The 25662-nt window shown below is 38.6% G+C and overlaps 1 protein-coding gene across 1 annotated transcript in view; it reads right to left on the bottom strand.

Annotated features, from left to right (window-relative positions):
• The window catches only part of TTN (titin), a 240011-nt gene that overhangs the window by 196891 nt on the left and 17458 nt on the right, over nt 1-25662 (bottom strand). The window contains exons 15-43 of the mRNA XM_033516034.1: nt 25397-25462; nt 24679-24937; nt 24026-24086; nt 23699-23911; nt 22831-22973; nt 21975-22180; nt 21631-21861; nt 20839-21083; nt 19895-20118; nt 19625-19789; nt 19332-19500; nt 17124-18814; nt 16748-17029; nt 16177-16443; nt 15761-16033; nt 15386-15649; nt 15025-15285; nt 14256-14516; nt 13546-13809; nt 13193-13453; nt 12777-13037; nt 12091-12351; nt 11863-12004; nt 11608-11773; nt 11194-11425; nt 10338-10622; nt 10126-10251; nt 7872-8060; nt 3519-3575 (exon numbers count right to left, since the gene is read on the bottom strand). Of these exons, the coding sequence (XP_033371925.1) occupies nt 3519-3575; nt 7872-8060; nt 10126-10251; nt 10338-10622; nt 11194-11425; nt 11608-11773; nt 11863-12004; nt 12091-12351; nt 12777-13037; nt 13193-13453; nt 13546-13809; nt 14256-14516; nt 15025-15285; nt 15386-15649; nt 15761-16033; nt 16177-16443; nt 16748-17029; nt 17124-18814; nt 19332-19500; nt 19625-19789; nt 19895-20118; nt 20839-21083; nt 21631-21861; nt 21975-22180; nt 22831-22973; nt 23699-23911; nt 24026-24086; nt 24679-24937; nt 25397-25462 (7525 nt within the window). The remainder of the gene's footprint in view (nt 1-3518; nt 3576-7871; nt 8061-10125; nt 10252-10337; nt 10623-11193; nt 11426-11607; nt 11774-11862; nt 12005-12090; nt 12352-12776; nt 13038-13192; nt 13454-13545; nt 13810-14255; nt 14517-15024; nt 15286-15385; nt 15650-15760; nt 16034-16176; nt 16444-16747; nt 17030-17123; nt 18815-19331; nt 19501-19624; nt 19790-19894; nt 20119-20838; nt 21084-21630; nt 21862-21974; nt 22181-22830; nt 22974-23698; nt 23912-24025; nt 24087-24678; nt 24938-25396; nt 25463-25662) is intronic.

Below are 25662 nucleotides of genomic sequence, written 5' to 3'. Positions count from 1 at the left end.
AGGGGCACATGTTTGCCCTTGCACCTCCATAAATGATAAATCCTTACACTTTCCTGCCAGAGCAGACTGCTCAGGGGCACATGTTTGCCCTTGCATTTCCGTAAGTGGTGACTTCAAGATGTCCCAGGACAGAGTATCTGTATGTGGTAGCACCTTGCCTTCTTCAGGCTCCAGCTCCTCAGAGAAGTGACCTGAGTCCTTGGCCACCAGTTCACATCCTTCCCTGGATATGGTAGGGTGCAATTCAGTGGTATCAATTCCAAAGCTGTGTTCCTCAGAGACAGCTTTTCCCCTGTGCTGCCTCATTTCAGAAATACCATCTGTACAACTCACCCGTTCTTCTGCATTGCCCATTTCTCGCCTTGCATAAACTTCTGTGATATCCAGAACCATTGTTTCCTCCATCTCACTTTCCATGATGTGAGGTGTTTCCTCACAATCTTCCAACTGCTCACCAGGAGGTGGAGACAACCTCAGGGACCAAGGTAGGTGAGCTTCCTCCTCCTTGGGACATGTAATTTTTTCCTCTTCATTCTTCCCAAGTATGCTGAGGCCTTGGAGGTGCAGAACATGGTCCATGGAAGGCAGTTCCTCAGTGCCTCCACCCTTGCTATACAGCTTGGGTGCCCTGGGCTGCACTGTCAGCTCAGAGGCAGTCTGTGCTGTTCCAGCCACGTTTGTGGCCACACAACAATACCGCCCAGTGTCTGTGACAGAGACTTCTTGAAGGTGTAAGCGGTACATGCCATTCTTGCCTTCTTCAAACCTCAGTCTCCCACTAGGAGACAGGCTCTGGCCGTTCAAGGACCAGCTCACAACTGGTGGGGGCTGTCCAGACACAGCACACTCCAGCACCACTTCCTCTCCTTCATGGCAATGAATATTTGCTGGGGCTTCTGTCACAATTTGGGGTGGTTCATTTCCCATATCAAATGAAAACTTAAATTTGTGCCTTATGGTGGAAGCAGCCCGCTCTGGAGAGAGTCGTGGGGTCTCCTTCATCTCCGTGTCTTGCTCTGGTGTTGGAGTGGGAGCAGTGATTTTGATTTCCACAGGCAACGACAGCAAGTCTGAGCCTGGAACTGCATTTGGCAGTCCCTTCTCTGCTGCAAAGGCCAGACCAACTTCTTCCACCTCCTCCTTTACTTTCTCCTCTTCCTTCTTCTCTTTCTTCCTTTCTTCCTCCTTCATCCTCTCCTCCTCTTTCTTCTCCTCCACTTTCATTTCCTCCTTTTCCTTCTTCATGTACATATAGGCTGGCATTTGCTGCCTCACATGGAGTCCAGCTGAGCTGCTGACCGTGCCCAGTGGGTTGAAGATCACACAAGTGACAGTGCCACCGTGCTGTGGGAGCACAGATGGGAAGGTCAGTGTGGAGCAGCACCCGGTGGTGTGAACAGCAGTGCCCTGGATGCGCCCCACGGGCTTGTCGTTGTTGTACCAAGTGACGGTGGGCTGTGGGCGGCCATGGAAGAGGCAGGAGAAAGTGCATCTTTGCCCCTCAACAATTTCCTGGGGCTTGATCTGCTGTACAAAGAGGGGTGGGCAGGGCTCCAGGAGCCCACCTGGCACCTGCCATCTCTCCCCCAGGGCCTTGGGCCTGGAGTATTGCTTCACTACCTGCACTGTGAGGGGCTTGGAGCCAACCATTTTAGCAGCCACCTTAAGTGGGCTCGGCTTCCCCGGAGGGCCCTCCCGGGGTGCGGACATGAGGGATTCCTGCTTCTTTTTCAGTGCCGCCCTCTTTGCCTCCCGCAGCTTCTGCAGCTTCCAGCGAGTCTCCTCATCCAGCAGCTCCTCAGCATTAGCCACTGTGCCCCTGTGCTCCCTGCCGTGCGCCAGCCCTGGGCGGCAGGGCCCAGCCAGCGGCAGGCTCTGGAAGCGGATGGTCCGTACCATGGCCCGGGCCGGTGAGAGGTGCCCGGGCTCAGCCTCCTGCCCCTTGTCGAAGGGTGAGCCAGTGCAGCGGAGCACCACCCTCAGCCGGTCCTCCCGCCGCTGCTGCAGCAGGCACTCCCAGCTCCGCCGCATCCACTCTGCCTTCCCGGCGAGACCCGAGCCCCGCCGCTCCCCTCTGCGAGCCACCAGCAGTGAGGCCGTGGACTCGGCTGAGCCCTCACTGTTAATGGCAAATAGCCGGTAGCTGCCCGCGTCGCGCTCCCGCACGTCCCGCAGCTCCAGGCTGGCGCAGTGCGTGTGCTCCGTGCTCTCGGTGCGGATCACCTTGCGGCAGTCCTGCAGGACGGGCCGGTTGTTGTGGAACCAGGCCATGTGTGGTGCTGGGCATGCCACCAGCTTGCACAGGAAGAATGCCGGGTCCCCCTCCAAGACAGAGCTACACTTCAGTCCCTGTGTGAAGATGGGTTTACGGTTCTGGGGACAAGCCAGCACCGACGCTGTGCCGCGTCCCTCGAAGTCCTCCACGCCGTGCTGCTCTGCAAGAGAATGAGACTGGGTTACCACATGTCACGCTCTGCCTACCACCTGGTTGTAAAAAAAGTACAAATATATGAATATAAAAATAAAAAATGGGCATGCAACAGATTTCATCACACACCCAGGAAAAAAAAGTAATTCACTCACCATATTTGTTCGAATAAACGCAACGCCTTGCTCTGTTTTAAAGATTGACACGAAAATCGGTCGGTCTGTTCTTTCTTCAGACTGAGGAAATTTCTTCTTGAACAAGCAAAAAAAGAATTTCAAAATAACATGTTCTTCTGCGTGTATGTTTTTGTTGCCTGGAAAAGCTGTGTGTCTTTGGGTGGCAAAGAAGAAAATCTTACCTGACTTGCAGACAGTAGAATAAACGCCCTTTCTGACCCCTCTGTTTGTAGTTATGTTCAAACAATTGAAGAAAAATAGTTTGAAATATAATTTTTTTTAAAAGTAAGTAACATGAAATGAGAAGGCGTTTATTCGAACTAATACAGCCACTAACTTCACAGTGTTATGCACGGGGGGAAAAAGCAAGCAACATGAACCACGTATGCTATCTGCAAGCCAGGGTAAGAGATGTATAATGATGAATTAATGTATGTAAAAAAAAGTGCAAGGAATCAATGGGAATGTGTAGCTTTCACATAACCTAAACAACGAATGCTGGCTAGTATATTTCATCTATCCATCCAATAGTGTCCATTGAATCAATTAATGTTAGGTTGCTAACTTGTTTAAAAGTAATACAATTAAGATTTCCATAACTTCCTTCTCAAGTAAACTATTCCATGCATTCAAAAGGAAATTGAACATATAAGAGCTCTGTGAACAGCTGCAAAGCATGAAGTAAAAGTTAAAAATATGGCTGCACAATTATAGATTTGAAGTTTTAAACATATTTTAAAACTTAAATAACTTTATAATGCAGGTAAACCCTTTGCATATCAAAACAAACATGCAACATGTTCCAATATGCTTTCAAGTATGTCTTTCCCCATCAGACACTTCATAGAAGCTGATAAAATTGTTTCACAACATTAATAATTACTGATACTAATTATTCTCATTGGTGATTGTACCTTTCACTTCCATTTCAACCTCTTCCTCTAGCTTCTCATGAACAATTTTTTCAGCAGCTAGAATAAAAGAAGACAAAGATTTTTGAGCTATAGTTGTTAAATGTGCCAATCAACACTTTATATAGCATATAGTAAAAACATCCGATCTGTTTTGCAAATAGACATAAATCCACATGTACATACACACACATAAATGCATGCCAGACAATTCAAACACTTGATAAATTTTGAGAATAATCAAATATTTTCAAACTTGTTTGCAATGTACATTTTTCTATAAGATTTGCTTTCTTTTTGCAGGGTGGGGAAAAGTTTCTAAAACAACATGCCTTTATCATGCTGTAAATCCCTGAAGAAAACATTCAACAATCCACAGACTAATGAGATACTTCTCGTTCTTTATCATCTCCTAGGGAATGAATATAGTGGAATGCAATTATGATGCTATGCATGAGGAATTGATACTTGGAAGGAACATGCAGTTGCCAACCTGTCACTTTCAGATGGGTGCTGCACTCGGCTTGTCCTGCAGGGTTAACTATTCTGCACTTGTATATACCCTCGTGGTCCTGACCAACTTTCAACAATCTTAAACTGCACAGTGGCCCATCATGTTTTATGGAACACAGTGCAGACTCCTCAACTATCAGCTGGTTGCACAGCCAGACTATGCAAGGTGTAGGCACACCTTTCATTATGCAAAAGAGAAACACATCATCTCCTTCTTTTACAGTAGTTTCTGAAGGCAGAGTTTCAAGAAACTCTGGTGCTTTGGCGTCAGTTTCTGTGATGTCTTCACAGGGCACAACATCAGGATAGTAAACTCTGTTTCTTTGCTTCTCAGTTTCATGTGGTCTTTGGGATGTAGATATAAACAAGCTGGAGGTTTTCTTTGAAGATTCTTGCTTAACTTCAGATGCTTTAAACTGACAATCTTTGGCTGCTTTAAAGCTTTTAGTATCTGATTCAAGAGTAATTTTTGTTACTGCTTTGGCTTGTGCTTCTTTTGCTAGGTAAGAATAAAGTTAGGAAAAGGATTAGGTCAAATGTTTTGCAGGAATTAAAAAAAATCCTTATACTTATGGGGAGAAAACCCAGTAATTAGTATTGACAGAATATGCTGTATATTAGTGCTAAAACAGTGCTATTAAACATGAGTGCACATTTAAGAGCTCTATTCCTGTTAGGCTAATTCTAGGTACCAGTTAAGTCTGTGGGTCTTTCACGTGACCAAGTCTTGATCCACAATGACTGAAAAAAACCCACATCTTTGCTTCTAATTTAGAGCCTTAATTTGGAATGTAGCAGCAGTATGTAAAGTGCTTTTGACAGCTCTATAGTGAAGAAAGAAATTTAAATAATTAAGAGCCAAATCAACAGGGTCAATGCCTTTCTCATTATTCATCTTAATTTTCTGGTCTTGATTCCTTTGAACTCATCAGAAACACTATCACCTGTGGTGATAATACATTTTTGGGTCTTCACTAGTGGTAACACTACTAACATTTTAATGCATGGATGTCAGGAAGAGATAGAAGGAGTTTAAGCAAAAAGTAAACACTTATATGTTTGGAAGGGTGAAAGGTAGAGGACAGTTCACTATTGCAGTAATGCAATACTTGCACCCATTAATCCTTTAAAGAACATTAACTTACACTGCTAGCTTTGGAATTGCAATCTTGGATTTGTTGGAAACATTCTGGAGTTTGAAATGACCTGGTATCTAATTTGAAATTTCATCTGACATTCTTTTCTTCCTTAAACTCTTGCTTCAGGAATTAACAAAATATAAAAATTCCTGCAAGCCTGTTTTGTGTTACATCTCACTGCATGTCACAAAGGATATGAGGAATAAAAAGCCTGAGACATCTGTGACATTTTGGGAAGAAGCACAAAGTTACAGTACCAACTTCCCAATACTGCTCATGTCACTTATGAATAGAGCTGTAAATGTGGAGGAAAAAACCCAGAGAATTATTACTAGAGCTTTCTCAATTAAATACTGATAATAAAGGTAATAAGAGTGAGCTCTAGGCAGTTATAATGAAGCTGCAAAAAGTGATAATGTTAAAAGTCAGATAACCACCTTTGACTGTTAGTATTGCAGATGTTGTTGTCCCTCCATAGTCATTATACACAGTACAACTGTACAATCCTTGATCTGTCAGCTGGGCATTTAGGATTGTGAGCAGAAGAACATTTCCATTTTGTGATATCTTCAATTTTTCAGACAATTCTATCTTTTCACCTTCATGGGCCCAAAGAAAGTCAAAGAATTCATTTTCTAAAGCACATATGAACTGAGCAGTGTCACCAGATTTCACAGTTAGGTCTCTGAGTTGCAAGAGAATCTTTGGAGGGACATCTTGCTTTTCCTGAGTGGTCGTCATAGAGATTTTGGTGCTCTGAGATGTTTGGGAGAGGACTGATGTGTGCAATGCTTTAATTTCTTCAACTGATGTAGCCTTCATGGTCAAACTTTCTGATACAGTTTCAAAAACCTGTACATGTAATTCCTGTGGTGGTTGTTGCACTGATTTAAATTCTTTTTGATAAGTTTCAATGTTCTTCTTTGTGAAAGGAGAAACATGAAGTTCTGATATAGCCTGTGACCGGATAGATTCTTTTACATCTTTCCCAGAACTTTGCCTATCTAGGGCTTGCACTGTGTAATCAAGTAACAAAAACAACAACATTAGTATCTAAGGAACTTTACTGGCCCATGCTCTGAACAAAATCAAACAGCATGGAGGATGAAAATGAATGATCTTCATTTGAAAACAGAGCATGCCAGACATACTACTCTGTTGACACAGAAGTTATCCATTCACATGTATGAATGACAAGTGATGCCTAAGCTAGTCATGCAATTGATGCTCAGTTGGTGCTTGTCTTTTCTTTCACTAAAGTGGTCCATTTTAGTATTGGAAACTTATGGTACTTTTAAAGTAGGTATTTTCTTTTTTATCTTTTTTTTTTTTCTCCTACACAAGAGTGCAAAATACCTCAGTCACTGCTATAAAGATCACTAAATCATTTGTTTTAAAATCCTGAATGCCTTCATTAAACATTTCTATTCTTTGACCTATATTGAGATACAAACTTGAAAATTTCCAAATGTTACAGCTTAAAAGACAAGAAATGATAAATGAGAATGGCTGGGTTACTGAGATACTGAGGGTACTATTAAAGTTAGGTGGGAATGAAAAGGTGTGAAACAAGGAAAAAATTAGTAACAGCATGGTGTGGTATGCAACAAATTGAATCCCTTTGAAGTAAAAATGGGGCTTTACCTTCTGCAGTCACTGTAAGTGTAGCTGTACAAGTTGTTTCTCCAGCACTATTTCTTGCATTGCAAGAGTATTGGCCAGCATGCTCTAAGAAAGCATCTACTATTATGAGTATAGCTGTGCCTGTAGACTCATCAAAGTGGAAAACTAAGTCTTTTTTTGGCAACATGAGTTGTTGATTATGAAACCACTGGATTTTTGGTTTGGGCCTGCCAGAGACTCTAGCTTGAAATCTGACTGATTCCCCGCTGCATACCCTGCAGCTTGAAATAGGCTGGATAAAGGTGGGCCTTTGGCCAACAGATTCCTCCTTAAGTGAAACAGATGAAGAAACATGCCAAGGGGACTCTGATGTAACTTCTTCAACCTTTTTAAATCCTGAAAAGAAGCATGCCAACTTTTAATTTCTTACCCTACACTACAATGAATTTTCTCTCTCATTCAAGATTTTTTTCTAACTTGCAACTTAACAGCATGAATTATTTTCATTCATCATTTATAAAATCTATTGCAAAAAGAAAACAAAATATTCATGGTTAAATAATATCAAGGACAATATAGAACAGCAAATTCTCCAAACAGTATTTCTGCTCTAAAACTTTGATCAATGTTTTATCAATTCCTATGAATGTCAAGTATTTTCTTTAAGTTGCCCAAGTACCTGTTACATACCTCTATTTGAGATGTTTTTCAATACTTTCAAAGTAGTTTATTTTATACAAAAACTCGTACTAGATTGTCTTCATAAGGCAAATCAAAGAATGTGTAAACAAAAAACTTGCATTAGAAAGAAGGTTTATACCATCTTTGATGCATGACAGATTCTAAGACTGAAGTAAATGAAAAAGGAGCATGGAACATGAAAAAATCTTGAAATACATTTTTCTGTTCACGACACATTTTAGAGACATAAGTGTATGCTGTGGACATTGTAAATGAAAGCAATTAATTGAATTAAAAGACAACATGACAGACAACAACTCACATATAAGTATCAGTGTATATTAAGATGATTATTGGAACATGACCTGAACAAGACAACTTCTTTAATTGCGTAGTGTACCTTCTAACTTCAAGGTAGCAGTGCTGGTCACTTGGCCTACAGAATTACTCGCCACAAAGGTATAGATTCCTTCATCCTCTGGGTAAGCTTCAGCAATCTCTAGCTGGTAGGTGTCTTCAAACTGAGTCATTCTAAAAAACCGCGATGGCTTGATCTCCTTCTCTTTGCTGTACCAAGACACTTTCAGATCTGCTCAGGCAAAACAAAGGAAAAGAAAAAAAGGTGCAAGTTATGATATCATACTAGGAAGTCAGAACTATTTTATATTTATATCTTTCTAAAATCTTAGACTCAAACATCAAAATTTAAATGTGCCTTGTATTATTCTGGTAAAGTATGATGAGTGTAAAGTACGTAATTGTTGCTTTAGGCTTTGATTTGTGCACTGGAAATATTTATATGGGAAAACTGTTTCTGGTGCTGACATATTATTGAGTAAAAATCATTCTTCCTTAACTCTGTTAGTGTAAAAAATTAAAAATATTTTGGTACTACCAAAATCAGAGAAAGTATCTTTTAAAAAATGTTATTTTCCCACAGTTGTATGATTAAACAGGCTATAAAATATCTAGCTTGAGCCAGTCAGGTAAAGAAATTAAACCAGAATGTTCTTCTGCTAAGTACAGTACCTTTCCTCCTTCTGTTGCAATATTACTTGTCATATTTCTCAAGAAAGATTTATATATTCCTTTATCAAATGTTGTATAGATTCTTGTAGATTTAGGAGAGAAGTGAAGCGTCTGGAGAATTCAGCTTTTTCTCTCCACCTGTCACAATACTACATCATGAATCATATGTTGTTATTCAAATGGTGTGCCATTACTATTACCAGAAGCGTGTTTTCAATAGCCAGCTGCACAAGGTGTACCATTAAAACTGTGCTTGCAATCATGTGTTACCTAACCTAATAGAAAAGGTTTTTATAACACAAGTGAAAGGCATGTAAATCTGTTTGGATAGAATATTTGACAAAGGAAATTTTCAATAGGAGAAATTTCTCCATTGCAAGGGTTGTCAAGCATGGGAACAGGCTGCCCAGTGAAGTGGTAGAGTCATAGACCCTGGAGGTATTTAAAAGCCATGTAGATGTGGTAATCAGGGACATGGTTTATTTCTGGACTTGGCAGTTCTGGGTTAACAGTGGGGCTTGATCTCTGAGGTCTTTTCTCACCTACAATGGGTGACCTGAAATCCTTACTTTCTGTGCTGTAAATGCAGCTTCTGCATTCACATACAGTTCTGTTAAAAAAAGTTATACTAGCATGCATTGCACAGAGGGTGGGCCAGTATTTCCAACATATATTTTCTGAGTTCTAGCAGCATTTCTAAAGCAGAATCAGATTTGTTGTAAAGCTTTTTAAAAAAAAAACCCAAAAATCAACTGGAGTTTTATTTCAAGGGATGGTAATGCAAATTATATATATTTGCATATACATGTGTGTAACCAATTAATATTATTTTTTATAGAGCTGTCACGCAGGATTATTTTAAATTTGGAATTTTGTTTATCATGAAATAATTTTAAATTCTTTGTGGTGTGAACTGGATCTTACTCTGCAGTTTATTATGTGAATATTTTTTTAGTAGTCATACTCAAGGCCATTTTCTAAGTAAAGAAAAATAGCTTTATGTGACTGTGTGTTAAGGAAAAAGATATTTTAATTGCAGAGTGACATTCTATGTATCCAAATTAAAAAAAATAACAAAACTTATTTAAGTAAAAACTACATTTAAAAGGACAATTAACAAACACTTTTTATGCTAGGAAAAATAAAGTAACCACACTTTAGTGTTTGCAGAATGACACTTAGAACTATTAGGAGAAAGGTTGAGTCACAGTTTCAGGCAGTTAATGTAGTTAAGGACATGGCAGTGTGTGTCTTCAGAAATTTCATCATGTTCATTTGACAGTACTGCTTTTCTCCCATGAAACTCCGTATTTTACTCACTGGTGGAGTTTTCCAACATGAGTTAGCATTTAAAATGCTAAGAAGTTTACAAAGATAAATTGTGAGAAACAGATCTTTTTAGAAATACTTACTGTGTTTATGACAATTTAAAACTTCCATACTTGATGCCACTGTTGACATGTTTAACAGAAACTTGTGAGTAACACTTGGCTACAAATGTGTGTCAAGGATCTGTACTTCTAGGGGAAGACTGATCCCAGGACATATATTGCTGAATATTTTTCTGAGTTCAAGATGAAAAATTTTGAGAGATGGAAAGATGTACAGAATTTCATTAAACCCACCTGTTCCAGAAACTCTGCACTGAAAACGAGCAGAATGTCCCTCAGATGTAACAGCATCACGTAGTGGTATTATGACAGCAGGTGGATACACTGGCATTTCTAGCTCAGGAGAGACAGCTTCTGGGACTAAAGAAAAAGAGAAAAAAGTGATTTTTAAAGATGAAATGAAAATTTTGTTTCACAAAATTTTGTTATGAGCACGAGAAACTCACTTTCAACTGAAAGTGAAGCTGAAGTTGTAGCTACTCCATAGTCATTTTTTGCTTCACAGGTGTACACTGCTTCATCTTCAGGGAAAGTTTCAATCAGCAGAAGAGTATATTCTTGTGCATCATGAAGAAATTTGCACTTGAAACCTGGAGAAAGCTGTTGATCATCTTTGTACCAGGAAATTTTGGGCTGGGGTTTGCCTGATACAATAGCACAAAAGCGGGCAGGTTTGCCAGACTCCACAGTAGTTGGCTCTAGCTCCCGAATAATCTGGGGTGGCTCCGGAGCTGTAAATTGGGGGAAGCAAGGGGGCAAAGAGAGACAGGACAAAGAAGGAAAGAGAGAGAAATTTCATTATTGATATTATTAGTGATTGAAAACTATTTGCAAAGAATTAAACAAACAAAACCAACCCCCTTATTATTCCTAATCTTTTGTGCCCATGAAAGTCTGCCCTTTTCCTTGATACAGGGAGAATGATTTAACAGCAAGTGCCTTAATATAATTAGCTGTGTTGGTGTGAGTGTTTCTGGCAAAATGTGCCCAGGAATTGTTAGGTTGATCATTCTGGAAAGGCATATCTATCCTTATGGGCAAAGTAGTTTTATTTAGACTCAAGAATTTTCTGGTCTAAGTAAATACCATGGGAAAAGAACTACTATGGTATTTTCATCTACTAGCCAGCTACTTCAGTAGGGCAAGAAATATCTATGTACTTGAGGAACATGTGAGTATCCCAAATGATCTCTTTGAAATTTTCTTTTCTTTCAAGAGTTAGAATTCCAGAGAAGCCGTATAAAAATCAGAAGACCACTGAGTAATAAATTCAGTCAAAACATTGGTTGTGGGGCCACATACCATTCACATAAAGCATAACAGAACTCCTATTCCGTCCTGCCACAAAAGTATATTCCCCAGCGTCGGAGTAAGTGGTTTCAAAGATGCTCATTCGATGAACTCTCCTTTCCACCACATACTTGTATCTTTCCTCATACTGGAAGTTGATCTCTATACCATCCTTGTACCACTGTGGTTCAATGTCATCTTCATTGACTTCAAATTCAATTTCAGCTCTTTGCCTCTCAATGACCTTTGAAAAAGTAGAACAATAGAAGTAATATTGTTTTTTCATTTTCCTAGGTGAAGGTTCTGACCTTATGATTACAGATTTTTGTGCTGTGACTCTTGCTAGTTAGATATTGTTGCTCTTCCCTTGCATTATTCTTGAAGTGACAAAGCTATGAAATATTTATTCATCTGTATAGGCCTTACCTGAATATCTTTATGGGCACTTCTGATACGAATGTCACGACCTTCCACTATCAATTTGGCACTGGATGTGTTTCCACCAGCTACTACAGTGTACTGACCAGCATCAGACATCCTTGTGGAAGGAATGATGAGACGATGGACATATTTCTCTCTCTGAATTTTCATCCTGAGCACATCAGAAAAAAAAGTGAGCTAGGTAATTCATGGGGGAAAACCCACACCAAAACTTAATATGGTGTAGAAGAAATAATTTACCTATCACCAATCTGGAGTTCTTGCCCATCCTTCATCCACTGGACCTGAATGTCAGGTTCTGAAACTTCACACTCAAAAATAGCCCTCTTCTTCTCCACCACTTTGATGTCTTTAATATGCTTCCTGAACTCAATGTGACGAGCTAGGGCAGAAAAAGGTAGAATGAGTGCTGTGATGCTATTTAAGCCACTAGAAATCACTAAACATACAAATCAAGAGAGAAAATACCTTCCACATATAAAGTGGCTGATGAAGCTGCTTGTCCAGCAACAAAAGTATATTCTGCTGCATCTCCAAAATGCACATTCCTTATGGATAGGGAGTGTGTAAGCTTCTTTGTTCGTATCTGGCATTTATCAGTCGATTTTATTTCTACACCATTCTTTAGCCATTTATATGAGATGCCTTCATAATTAACAGTAACTTCAAATGTTATTGTATCTTTCTCTTCAGCATTGATGTCTTTTAGCATGGAGGTAATTAGGATGGCTAAAAGGAAAGTAATAGACATGGTTTGCTTCTTTCCATTCTGTTTTACTTCCTTTTAAATGCATGTTAACCAGATTAGAGATGCTTCAATTTCATTAAGACAATTTTGGAAATATTGCAAGGTATGTTTTGGGTTCAGAATCAGTATTACAATTAAACATCCCACAACTACTGAATGACATAGGAATCCAAATGTGGTCTACAGTGACCTGGCGTTTAGGCATGTTGGCCTAAAGAGAAGAACACAGGATCTGACTTTCAAGTTCACTGCTTCTAAAGCTCTTTAATGAGTGCTATTGAGGCTATTTAGTGTTATTGAAAAACACCTCTACAGTCTGCTACTTTTGGCAGAGTTTCATTATGTGTTAATATGAACTTATTACTGGTAACTGAAAAATATTCTGGTTAATTTAATTTTTACATACGTTTTACAGTCAGGGTTGCGCTGACTCTATCATTTCCACAGACAAAGGTGTATTCTGCAGAATCTTCACTGCTTGTGTTCATGATATTGAGCTGATGGAGTTTGCCTTGGACAACTATTTTGAACTTTTCACTCATTTCAATCTCCACACCATTTTTCAACCAGACAGCAGGCACATTGAAATGAGAAACTTCACATTCAAAGGAGGCAGTTTTGGTCTCAGGGATCTCAATATTTTTCATGGTTTTTGTGATGTGTATGCCTAAAAGGAGGGGAAAAAAGACAAGAGAGAATTTTGTAAAAGTTAGTATGTTTGGAAAACTGCAAAAAACCAAGGGTAACAGGCTATGAAGTGTCAGGTCAGGTTGCTGAGTGTTGGAATAACAATTAATATACCAATTTTCTTACAATACTTACTTTCAACAAACAGTTTTGCTTTGCACTCAATTTGCCCAACAAGAGCTGTGTATTCCCCAGCATCATCAGGAGATATATTATGCAGCATAAGCTTGTGAACTTTCCTTTGAGAGATCATTTTGTATTTATCACTTTGTTTAAGCTCAATATTTTTGTGGAACCACCTGACTGGCACAGTATCATGGGAAACACTCAGTTCAAATGAGACGACAGCATTTTCCAAAGCAGTCACATCCTTTGGCTTTTTGATGATCTTGACAGCTTGAGGAAAAAAGTTAGCAATATTAAGTACTGTGTATGATTTGAATTTCAAAACACACATTACAGCAAACATTCAAAGCAGAATGTCTTACTTTCCACATGAAGTCTGGCATTTGCTCCTATTTTTCCAAGTTTAAAGCTGTAAACAGACTCATCGGTGACAACACAGCGTTTTATTCTCAATGTGTGAACAGTTCCTTTCACTGTAATTTCATATTTGTCACTTGATTCAAGTTCAACACCATTTTTAATCCATAGAGCTCCTATCACATCAGGGTGGGTCAGCTCTACACTGAAAACTGCCTCCTGTGATTCTGTCACAGTCAAGTTCTTTAGTGTTTTCTTTATCTTAACAGCTAGGGGAAAAAAGGAACAAAATTAAAAAAAAAAACTTGACAAAACAGATCAAAATTAAATCCTATAGTAAATGTAATAATTCTAATAAAACTGAATAATGGTGCTTCATTTTATGCATATAGTAACTTATAGTTTCCAGTGAAGTGGTGCACTGGGAACACAGCAAGGGAGCTTTACTCGTAGCATCCATGAGAAAATGTTTGGTTTCTGGGGTTTTATTTGTCTGGTTGGTTGGTTGGTTATTTGGTTGATTGGTTGGTTGGTTTGTTGGTTGGTTAGTTGGGGATTTGTTTGTTTAGTTTTTGTTGTTGTTGTTGGATAAGCTCGGGGGTTTGTTTGGAGTTTTTAATTTGATTTATTTTGCTTGTGTTTTAAGGCCTGGTCCAAGACATAGTGAGTGATGCTGGAGTAAGTCTCACAGACATCAGTTATAAAAAATACTGACCTTCAACCTTCAGTTTAGCAGATGTCTTTGAGCTTGCTATTTCATAGCTGTATTCACCCATATCCTCCAGTTTTGTTGCAGGGATAACAAGCCTTCTCTTTACACCATCAGATTCAGCACGGTACTGATCTGTTGTAGCTAATGGTCTACCATTTTGTAGCCACTGGCCCTCTGATTCAGGATTTGCCACCTCACATTCAAAAACAGCTGTCTGGGACTCAGCCACAGTCAGGTCACTGAGAGGCTTTGAAATGGCACCGCCTGTTGGGAAGAAAAAACATGTTGTTTTGTTGTGTTGCTGTTCAGCTTTCCCCCATACAGAAACAAAAAGTAGATGCTGGAATTCTTTGCTCTGATTTGCAGCATGCCCATAGTCATTCTGAGCTCTGTGAAAAATCAGGACTAGAACATGACCTGAACATTGCAAAAATGTGTTTCTCATTTCTATTCTAGTTATTCTATTTTATCATAAGCACAGGTATACTGAGAACACACAGGAAAAAGCCCCCTGCTTTTTACATTAATTACATCAAAAGCGTAATACAGCATTTCATACTGTGCTTCTGATCTAGCAAAATATATTAACACTTAAAAGATTTGAGAATTCAGATTATACTGATCACAACAGATAAGGGGAAAAGCAAGGAGAATATAAAAAAAAGGATAAATTAAAGACAAACTCCCTCTGGAACAACACAATTGCTGCAAGTCCATTGGGTACTTTCTAAATCACAGTGAAATAAAACCCCTGGACTTTAACCCTACTAACCTGCTACTATAAGCTTCCCAGATGTTTTCTTCTCTCCAGCATAAAAGACATATTCTCCTTCATCATCTTTCATCATCTTCACCACTGTCAATTTATATATTTTGCCACGTGCTTCAATTTTATATTTAGGACCAGCCTTTATGGGTTGGCCTTTGAAATGCCAAATTACATCAATCCCTGAATGGGAGAGCTCGACCTCAAAGGACACATTCTGTGTTTCAGTGCAGGTGATGTCATGAAGACCTCTAATAATCTCAATTTCTGTAAAGAGAATAAATTATAGATTTATTTGTTGTTTGCGCTACTTTTGTTTTCAAATAAATTATTTCACAAAGAACTGTGTATCTTAAAAGACACCAACCTTCAACTGTGACATTGCAGCTTGTTTCCACTTTGCCAACCATTAGCTTATAGTGTCCTGCATCTGATGCATGGGTTCTGGTGAGCACTAGCCTCTGTTTAGTGCCTTTACATACAGCTTGCACACGTTCATCTGTCTTTATTTGATTATCATTTAGGTACCATTTTGAGGAGGACACATCAGGTGCTGAAACTTTGCATTCGAGGATGGCTTTTGTTCCTTCAATTACGTGAATATCTTTTAGAGGCACCACTATTTCTACACCTGCCAAGTTACAAACATATTCACCATGAGAAAAACTATGCCTTTAAAAAGACATCTCCTTTAAAGGAGACAAAAATCAAACACACCTTCTAAATCATCATAGTGACTTACTGTACACTGTGACCTGTCCAGTGGTTGACAACTCAAGATCAGGAACACTAAAAGAGTAAGTTCCACTATCTTCCTTTGTGGCATCTTCTATGAGCAGCATATGTGATTGCTTATCCAACACAATGTGAATACGGTCACTTGATTGAATTTCTTGGCCATCTTTCATCCAGACACCTTCTGCATTTTCAAGGGAGACTTTGACTTCAAGTTGCACGATATCTCCCTCACAGACTTTTTGATCAGTAAGTCCTTGAAGAATTGCCATGGGACGAGCTGTGGAATTAAATGAAGTTAATTAATACTTAAAAGAGGCAGAATATTGAACATTAAAGCTTTATGGGATACAATGATATAGTTATAATACATGCTATAATATAGAAAATATCTAGTCTATAGACAATATAAGAAATGCTTACGCTTCATCTTCAGTTTGCATTGAGTCCTTTTTCCGTCAACAACGTAACTATACTCTCCTTGATCATCTTTATTAACATCTTTAATAGTGAGGATCTGACGACCACGGCGGGATGTAATCACATGTTTGAGGCCAGAAGTGAGTTCAACATCACCATGATACCATTTACCCTCCACATCTTCTGGGAAAACCTCGCATTCAAGTTCACCTGAGAAGGATTCTGGCACTTCAACATCTTCAAGTTCTTTAATAAACTCAACTGCAGCACCTAAAGGCAAATTAAAAAAAAAAAAAAAATCACAAATAAAATTATTTGTGAATAAGCTTGATTGTTATTAAATGAGCCTAAGGGAAAATATATATATATATATATATGTGTATATATATATATATGTATATGTAAACTGTTTTAACATAAATACATCTCTAAACTTTCATACTGGATTCCAAAAGTATGAAAAGCAGCTCAAAATTTCTTAGGGTGTTAGATGCCTGTTTAAGTAATTTTATTTCTTTCTGAAGCTGATTTCACTTTAACAGTATGGCATGGTACTGAGCTGTATGCTTCTTACCTTCAACAGTAAGCTTTGCAGTGGTTTTAACAGATTCATCTTCAACCAGTGCACAGCTGTAGTCATCAGCATCAGACATATCAATTGTTAATACAGAAAGGAAGTGAGCCTTTCTGTCTGAGTGCATCCTGTACTTGTCTCCAGAATGAATTTCAATTCCATCCTTGAACCATTTCACTTTGACAAAGGGCTCTGATGTTTCACATTCAAATGTTGCCATGGAGTCTCTTGCTTTAGCGACAACATCTTGTAACTTCTGGGTGAAGCTGATTAACTGCTTGGCTGCAAAACAATATGTAACAATCAACAGTGCACTGACCAAACAGACTTAACACACTATGGTGAGCAGTAGAATGAGTAAAAGAATTGAAATTACCTTGTACTAATAGGAAAGCATGGCTAGAAGTTTCCCCAGCTATATTGACTGCTTTCACCATGATGCTGGCGGAATCATCAGAAGTCACATCTCTGATAACTAGTTCGCAAACATTATCTTCAGGCCAGTACCAGTATACACGATCAGTCCTTTCAATCTGAACACCATTTTTGAACCACTGGCATTCAGGGTCAGGTTTTCCCACCACTCTCACACGGAAGTGTACATCTGTTCCTTGGGCTACAGTCTGGCTTTGAATTCGTTCAAATATCTTGGGAGCCTCCATGCTTGGACTAAGCTCCACCTTCTCTGGTTTGAATGTTGGAATGGTGATTTTGCCTTCAGGAGGAAGTGCTTTCTTCTCTTCCTCTGGGATCTCTTTGGTCCAGTGAAGAAGTTCTTCTTTTGTCTTTTTTAGCATTTCTTCATATGATTCATCTTTTTTGCGAGACTTAAGTTCCACAGCGGTAATGGCTTCATAGTAGCCCTCTTCTGTCCTGCGCTTGAATTTACTACGCAGCTCTTCAGATTCCTCTGAAAGCTTTTCATGAGTGATTCTTTCAGCCCTTTTCAGCTTCACCACTTCTTTGGTTGTTGCCTCTGCAGGTTTGTCTACCTTCTGTACCTCAAAGAGGAGTTTCCCAGGTTCTGTAACTACAGGCTCGTGTTTGGGCTCAGGAGCACGACGAAGAACAGATCTGAAGTCTTCCCTCTGCTGTATCTCAAGTTTGACCTTATGCTCAATAAAGCCTTCTGGATTCTCTGCAGTGACTCTCACCTCTCCTGTGTCATATGATTTGCAGTCCACAATATCCAGGTAGTAGATTCCATCATAACGGAGCCTAAACCTTTTGCTCTTACGGATGAGTTGTCCATTGAGGTACCAGTTAACCTTGGGCATAGGATAGCCAGTCACACGGCAGCGGAATCGTGCTGTTTCACCTTCAAGGACTCTTGCAGGTTCAGGCACCAAAACAATTTCTGGTTTTTGTTTTTCCTTTTGGTCCAGTGCAACAGCAGGTAGAGCACCTTCATGGGCCATTCTTTCTAACTCTTCAATTCGCTGGAGTCCTCTTTTGCCTTCTGGCAACTGGGATTCTTCCACAAGACTTTTCTCATCCTTCACGATCAGAGTAGCAGATGTATGGTCTGTACCATATTTGTTAGTTGCTCTGCAAGTAATCACTCCACTGTCTCTGGAATAGGCTACCCCATAGTCCAGGCTACAGTACCCAAACTCATTGATCATGCGGAGTCTGTTAGCTGCTTCCAAGGGTTTGCCATCATGCAACCACTCCACCACCATGGTTGGGTCACCAATTGGTGTCAGCCTGCATTCAAAGTGTGCTGGTCCAAACTGTTTGAGCCTTAAAGATGTGAGCTTCTTCTTAAAAAATGGTTTCTGTTGCTTTTCTTTGTCATAGAGATCTCCTTCCTCCCATTGCTCTTGACCATAACGCAGATGGAGAGGTTCTAACTCTGGTGCTGCAATCTCCTTGGCTTTGTAAGTTCCTTTTGGAATTATTAATTTCCTTTCTGGTTCAGGTTCTGTGTGTTCAACCTCAACATTTACTTTGCAGCGGGTAGTGTCCCGTCCAGCTTTATTGATAGCAGTAGCAGTATACCAAGCAGCATCTTGCCTGGCAGTAGATTCAATTTTAAGGGCAGCTGCCCCTTTGGTTCCCTCAATCCTGAAATATGGAAAGAAAAATTAACTGTTTTTCCCTTCTTTGTCATTCATTTTTGCCCTTTTTCCAAATTAGTTCGAAGCCCCCAGAGGCAAATCTCTGGAGGTAATAGAATAGAATAAAATTTTTTTTTAATGTTTATTCATGTTTGGGAGTGCAGTGCCTAAGAATCAAATGGAGAAGAATAATAAAAACCAGTCTTAAATTCTGCTGCAGTTTTGCGTGCAGAGGTCTTCAAAATCAGAAATAAAGAAAAGTTCACTAAATCTCTTTGATGGCTTTGCAGTATAGAAACTACATGAAAACACAGGCTGGAAGAAATTGGAGCGAATCTTACAAGGTATTTAACATCTGTAATCCTTGCTGCAATGCAAAAGGCCCCTCTGTGAAACTGCAGGAAGCATTTTGCAGGATGGTGGTTATTTACTACTTAACTTATATAAATTATTTTAAATAAAATAAAAAAAAAATTAAATAAAATTTAAATTTGAATAGATTTAAATATAATGAAAATCCTTACTTTATTTTGGGGTATTTATGAGGCACAATGATGTCACTGTTCTTGAGCCATACAATATCAGGATTAGGGTTACCAGTAGCTTTCACTGCCATCTCCAGTCTAGAGCCCTCCTTCACGCTGACATTTCTCAACCTTTCCACAAAGTGTGGTCTGACCAGGTCTTCCTTAGCTGGAGAGCAAAGGTAAGTTATCACAAGAGGAAATGACACAGCCATGGTTTTAAATAAGAAACACTCATCAGACTTCTAAAAATAACATAATATACAGAATATAATAGAAAAGACAGAAAATACCTTCTACAGTCAGTGTCATTGAGACTGAAGCTTTGCCTGCCCTGTTCTGAGCAATGACAGCCCATTCTCCAGAGTCTTCAGGCATTGCAGGAACAATGATCAATGACTGGGTACCATCTTCTTTAATCACTATTTTATGGGTGTAGTCATTAATCACTTGTTGACCTGCAGATACACATGAAAATAAAACAGTTGCAATCAAAACAGTCTCAATGAGACATAAAAGACTTTTTTAAAGAATATTTATTCATTAAAATATGGCTCATGTACCATTATGGAACCAGTATGTCTCTGGCATAGGTCTGCCAACAACTTTTAAGTCAAATCTTGCTGTCTGCCCCTGTGAACATTTAAATGATGTTGGTTTCAACACAAAAACGGGCTTATACAGTCTCTCTAGTTGCCCTTCATCAGTTTCTTCTAATCTCCGGGCAGGAGAACGAGAAGGAGAGCTGCGGGCAGGAGACCGGCTTGGAGACCGTGGAGAAATAGACCTGGAAGGAAAAGATAAGACAGGTGTGTATGGCAATGTCATATAGCAGTGGAATGACATGATAAACAGATTTCAACCTTTGCCTTTCTCATAATTTATTTTAAAGAGTTTGGCCAATTTATCTATGTGAGAAATTGGGGAAAAAATAAAATTATTTGTTGTCAATTTTCTTTAGGCTTTTGAAGGGGGTTTGCAGAGCTGAGTAGCGTTAGGATACACAACAGCCAAGGAAATTTTTGGATTTTGGATCGTGTACAGATCAAAATAGGATAGTGCAATCCTGCGTACATTTGTGCATGGGTGTGTATGCGTATAGAGACTACAGGACAAGGCAATGCTTAAATTTTTCTGTCATAGAAATACAGCTATTTCAAGGGCAGGGAAAAAAAACTTGCACACCACACTAAAACTCCAAGAGTAGAAGATATTTTTTCAAAAATGTGAGTACTTAAATAAATATTGTTATTGAGCTATTAAGTCTGATTCCGTGTCTGGAAATGCATGTGAATGATTGTACTCTGGGAACTGCATTGCTCATTAAAAGGGAAAACCAGACAAAAAGTTAGCACATGAATCTGTAGGAGTCAAGAAAAAAGCATTTAGAATTTTTCTAGAGGTACACAAACTCAAATAGCTTAAGCCTATTTAACTGGTATGTAATGAGCTTTTGGGCTATCACAGCAGATTGAAGTCTCATAAAATTATATTATTGTGTACCTACCTATATCTTCTCATAACTTCAGGTCCTGGCATATAACCTGGAGTTGCTGTAGGTGCAACTGGCTCAACATAGAGTTTTGCTGAGCAAATGGCATTTCCTTTCATATTACTGGCAAAGACAGTATAAATTCCTTCATCTTCAGGTAAAACAACAGGTAAACGCAGAGTGGCGCTCCCATCTTGCAGAAGTTCCATGTGGTAGCGCTCTCCATGCCTTATACGTTTGCCATCCTTGTACCATGCCACCTACATGGAAAGAAACAGTAAACTGCTCTGTGAACTCTTCTAAAGACAAAGATCCAGTAATGACTCGTACATACAAGACATTATAACTTGCTGTTTTTCAGCTGAAAAACATCACAGCCCACACATATGTGTTAAACAGTAACATGTTTACTTGAAATAGGTGAGACTAGTGTGAGATGTTTACATAGCAATCTGAAACACAAGTTCTGGAGCTAGAAACAGATATAAAAGCCTATTTTGATGAAAAGCAAAGTAACCTAGACTGGACTGCTACTGTGTTCCCCACTGGTCTGGGCTACCTCAGAAATACTCAGAAATCAAGACCAACTTAATTGGTAAATCCAACCTACCTCTGAACTCGCTAATCAACCTAACTATTCTATTAAGGGGCAAAAGGAAAATTCAGCTTGATATCAAACCAGAAGACTGGATTTCTTTTGAGAGTTGCTGTTTCCTATGCAGAATGTCTGACAGTGAGATGTTAAGGGATTTTTTCAAGTACAGCATAAAATGATTTACAAAAAAAAGCTATACAAATTTGGGGTACCTTTGGCAATGGATATCCAGATGTCTTGCAATGGAAGGTAACTCCTGTCCCTTCAAAGGTTCTGTAATTCTTTAATCTTAAATCGAATCCTGCTTCTACAGCTTCAGATTCAGAAATATCAACCATCATCTCCTCTCCATCTTCTTCAAGAAGTTCATGTAATGTAGTCTTAATAATTCTGAGTTCAATTTCCTTGATAAGTCTTTCTTCAAAAGAAGAAATATGGAATTCCTATACAGAAAAGCAAGACCGTTAGTTTTCTGTGTAAAATAATGATATTGCATATAAATTATTTGTATGGTAAAATGTCGGTACCCAAAATTAATATGGAGGGACAGACATACCTCATCTTCTACAAAAGTTCTGACCATCACTGTATCTTTTGCCATTTTCTTCCTAATTAGAGCTTGTTCTTTCTCATACTCTTTTTCAAAGTCACCATAGGAAATGGGTGGGGCTACCTCAGCCACTTTAGGTTCCTGTACGTATGCAGTCATTTGAGTTTGGTACATCATTTCTTGTTGCGATTTTATGTAGGCTTCGTAATCAGCTAAGAATTGAGAACAGATGAATTTTGATAAATTTTTTGGTTTTCACTGTATTGAACTGAGAAAACAAGTACAAACTTATTTTACTGGTTTTGGTGATTCAAGCAGATTTTCTATCTGTTTAGCCAATAGATACGAACAACAGCAAAGTGCAAAAATTGATGTAATGAGATGAGCTTTATAAACAGGTAGGAGTCTTCCTGTACTATTTAGGTGTCCTAATTTTCAAAGTGCAAGCATCTGCAGAGATTATTTTACAATTTTTTCACCATGATTCTGTCTCATGAAAAATTTTGTACATTTTTACAGGACAAATTAAAAAATTAACCTAGCTGATTTTCTTTTAAGACAACAACTTATTAATTGATTAGCCTTCTTTTCCCACATCCCTCTCTGAACCTCTTGTCATGAACATGTCATTCCAACAGAGGAAGGTTCCTGAAGCTACACATTCTAGCAAAGAATAAAGTCCATCAAGGGCCTAATGTCAGATACTCTGTCTTGCAGAAACAGAGCCACCAGCTCTCCTTTTATGTTTCTTGAGCAGAATAAACTAAGATGCAAAGAATTTGCAGCACAACTTAAAATCTTTTTTTCCCATTCAAAGTTAATTTTAGGAAATATTGTTCCCATTTCCTTAATTAAAACGCACCTTCTTCTAGTAAGGAGACCGTTGCAGAAGCTTCTCCAAGATTATTACGAACAACAATAGTGTATTCTCCGGCATCATCGGCAAAAGTCATGGAAATTTCAAGTTTGCATTCCCCGGTTTCTTTTTTATAACTCACTTTGTATCTATAGAAAACATAAAAGTAAAGAGTCTCTATAATTCTGGTTATAATTAACCTTTTAGTTAAATTGCTTTTAGTTACAGTTAGACACACTCCTAACTTGTACAAAGCACAACAAGAGAAACTTTTGCAGGAAATTCTCATTGAATGAATGAGCATAGAGAGCAGCATATGAAAAATAACCATGCTGAAACTACAGTACTGGTCAGCTTTCTTTTTGTTGTCACTAAATAAATAGGAACCAAAAACCACTACTGAAATATCAGAGGTCTAGCTATCAGACACAATATAATGGTATATTCTGTGTGCACACAGTTTGTCCTAATATGGATCATCAAAACATGGTAATTTCAAGAATGCTACAAAGGAAATATTTTTTTCTCAGCTAGAAAGTATGTTGCTTTCTACAGAAAACACATACACAGAGAGAATGCAAACATTGCACAGACAGAATAAAACAAATACAAAACTTCTCCTTGATTTGTTTACAAGTATAACATATATCTCGTTTTATGGTCTTTTAAGTATTTATATTTTAAAACTTAAAAACCTTTTGAAGTCACACATCAAGACATGAGCCTATAATTTTTACATTAAAAAATAATTTATTTCACAGAAATCCAGATGATATTTGGCTCAGCATAAGTGGGGGAATCAAATTATGACATTGCCAATTAATATGCATGAAAATTATGTTAAGATGGATTTTGGGCATTGTATTCAAAGTACCTGTAGCCAGTCGTTAGAGGAACTCCGCCTTTTTTCCAGTAGACATGTGGCTTTGGGTTGCCCCCTACTTGGCATTCAAAAATAATGCTCCCACCTTCAATTAATTTATGCACCATGGGTTTTCTAATGAAGAAAGGAGGTATGGGTTCTCCCGATACTTCCTCTGCTGCCGCAGAGACATCTTCCATTACAATGTCCTTTGTCTCCACATAGCTGAAATAAGATTTCAGTGCAGGTAAGTGAGCTGATGTCTGAAGTTCTCATAAAACAGAATGCAAGAACCTAATGACTGCAGTAGGAGCAGTCTGTTTAGAAAAGTAGCTTTACCGTTTCTCTTCGGTGACAGCCTTCTCAGAAATGGTTTCTCGAGTCTCAATTTCTTCAGTAACTACAAGGCAAATTTGATAGAGTGGATTTTAAAGTACCTTAATAGGCCTTAAGCAATGACTTCAGTTGAAGTAACTAAACTAAAGTAGTTAGTTGGCTCAGAGGGTTAGTCAATTCAATTGAGGAATCAAGTTAAGACTCTCCTATAATCAGCTCATTATTGGCCTTTTCTTCATAATCTTACAGCCCTTCTATCTAATAACCCCAGAACACAACCCAGGCCATATGTTTTAAGTGCCCAAGATACATTACAAGCAATATACCTTTAACAAAATTATTAACTTCCTACAGTGACAAGAGGGACTGTCCTTGAGTTGCATTGAGAGAGGTTTAGTTTGAATATTAGGAAACCTTTCACCAAAAAGCCTATCAAGGGTTATCAAGCATGGGAACAGGTTAACGGGCCCATGAGTCATCTGGGCTGACTTTTAAATACCTTCTCCACCCTGGAGGTATTTAAAAGACATGTAGATGTGGCACCTAGGGACAGTGTTTAGCGGTAGACTTGGCAGTTTTGGGTTAATGTTTGAAATCAATGCTCTTAAAGGTCTTCTCCAACTTTAACAATTCTTTGATTCTGCAAATATACTCACCTTTCACGTGCAAGTGGCAAGAAGTGCTGACACTCCCAGCCTTATTGGTAGCAGTGCAGGTAAATCTTCCACTGTCCTCTGCAAAGGCTTCACGAATCACAAGACGAGCAAGTCCTGCTTTGAAAGTGATCTGGAAGTCCATTGAGCTCTCAATTTTGTAGTCTTCCCTGTACCACGTCACTGTAGGCTGAGGATGACCAGATATTTGGCATTCCAGAGTGACAGATTCACCTTCAGTCACAGTCTTATTTTTGAGGCCCTGTATGACAAAAAATAAGTATCACAGTCAGTATACATTTTCAATACTAAACAGATATTTAAATATATAAAACCTATTTGAATGGAAAATATAACATCTACTTCAAAACAATGTTCTGTGAAGCAATGTGTGCAGGAAAAAAAAAAAAGACATTTTCTGAAGGGAAATATTTGAAACTGGCTTTTAGGGTCTGTGAACACTGCTGTTATTAACAAAATGAAAAGGCAGGTTAACATTTATGCAGATAGATCAACCTACTATGTGACATTAATGTGAAGAATCGCTACCATAAAAGACATCAAGAAGACTTTGTATCAGATATAAATTATATGGCTGACTAAATCTAATACAAAGTTCAAAAGATTAAATAAAACCAATTTTTAATGGTTAGGTATTCAGCGATTAAAATTAGAAAACAGAATGAGAGAAAATTAGCTACACTACATACAAATTACTTACTGAGACTAAGGAGGGCGGCGTAGCAGGGATTTCTGCAGGTACAGGAACTCTGGCAGTTTCTGTCACCTGTTTAGATGAAAATTAATGAACAAAGTCAAGGACATAGACAGCATAATTTAAATAAGAAAATAAATCAGGTTATGTGAACCCTTTGCATGTCATAAGTAAATATTAGGTCCTTACAAAGATTTGTGTAAAACCAATAAAAGAGAAAAGGCAGCAGAATGCTTTAGAAATGAAAAATTGGGATAAGAAGAAAGCAAAAA

The sequence above is a fragment of the Parus major genome, chromosome 7 (genome assembly GCF_001522545.3).
Source record: "Parus major isolate Abel chromosome 7, Parus_major1.1, whole genome shotgun sequence".
Classification (NCBI taxonomy): Eukaryota; Metazoa; Chordata; class Aves; order Passeriformes; family Paridae; genus Parus; species Parus major.
Note: the sequence above shows the minus strand (reverse complement) of the source record. Positions and strands in the feature narration are given on the sequence as shown.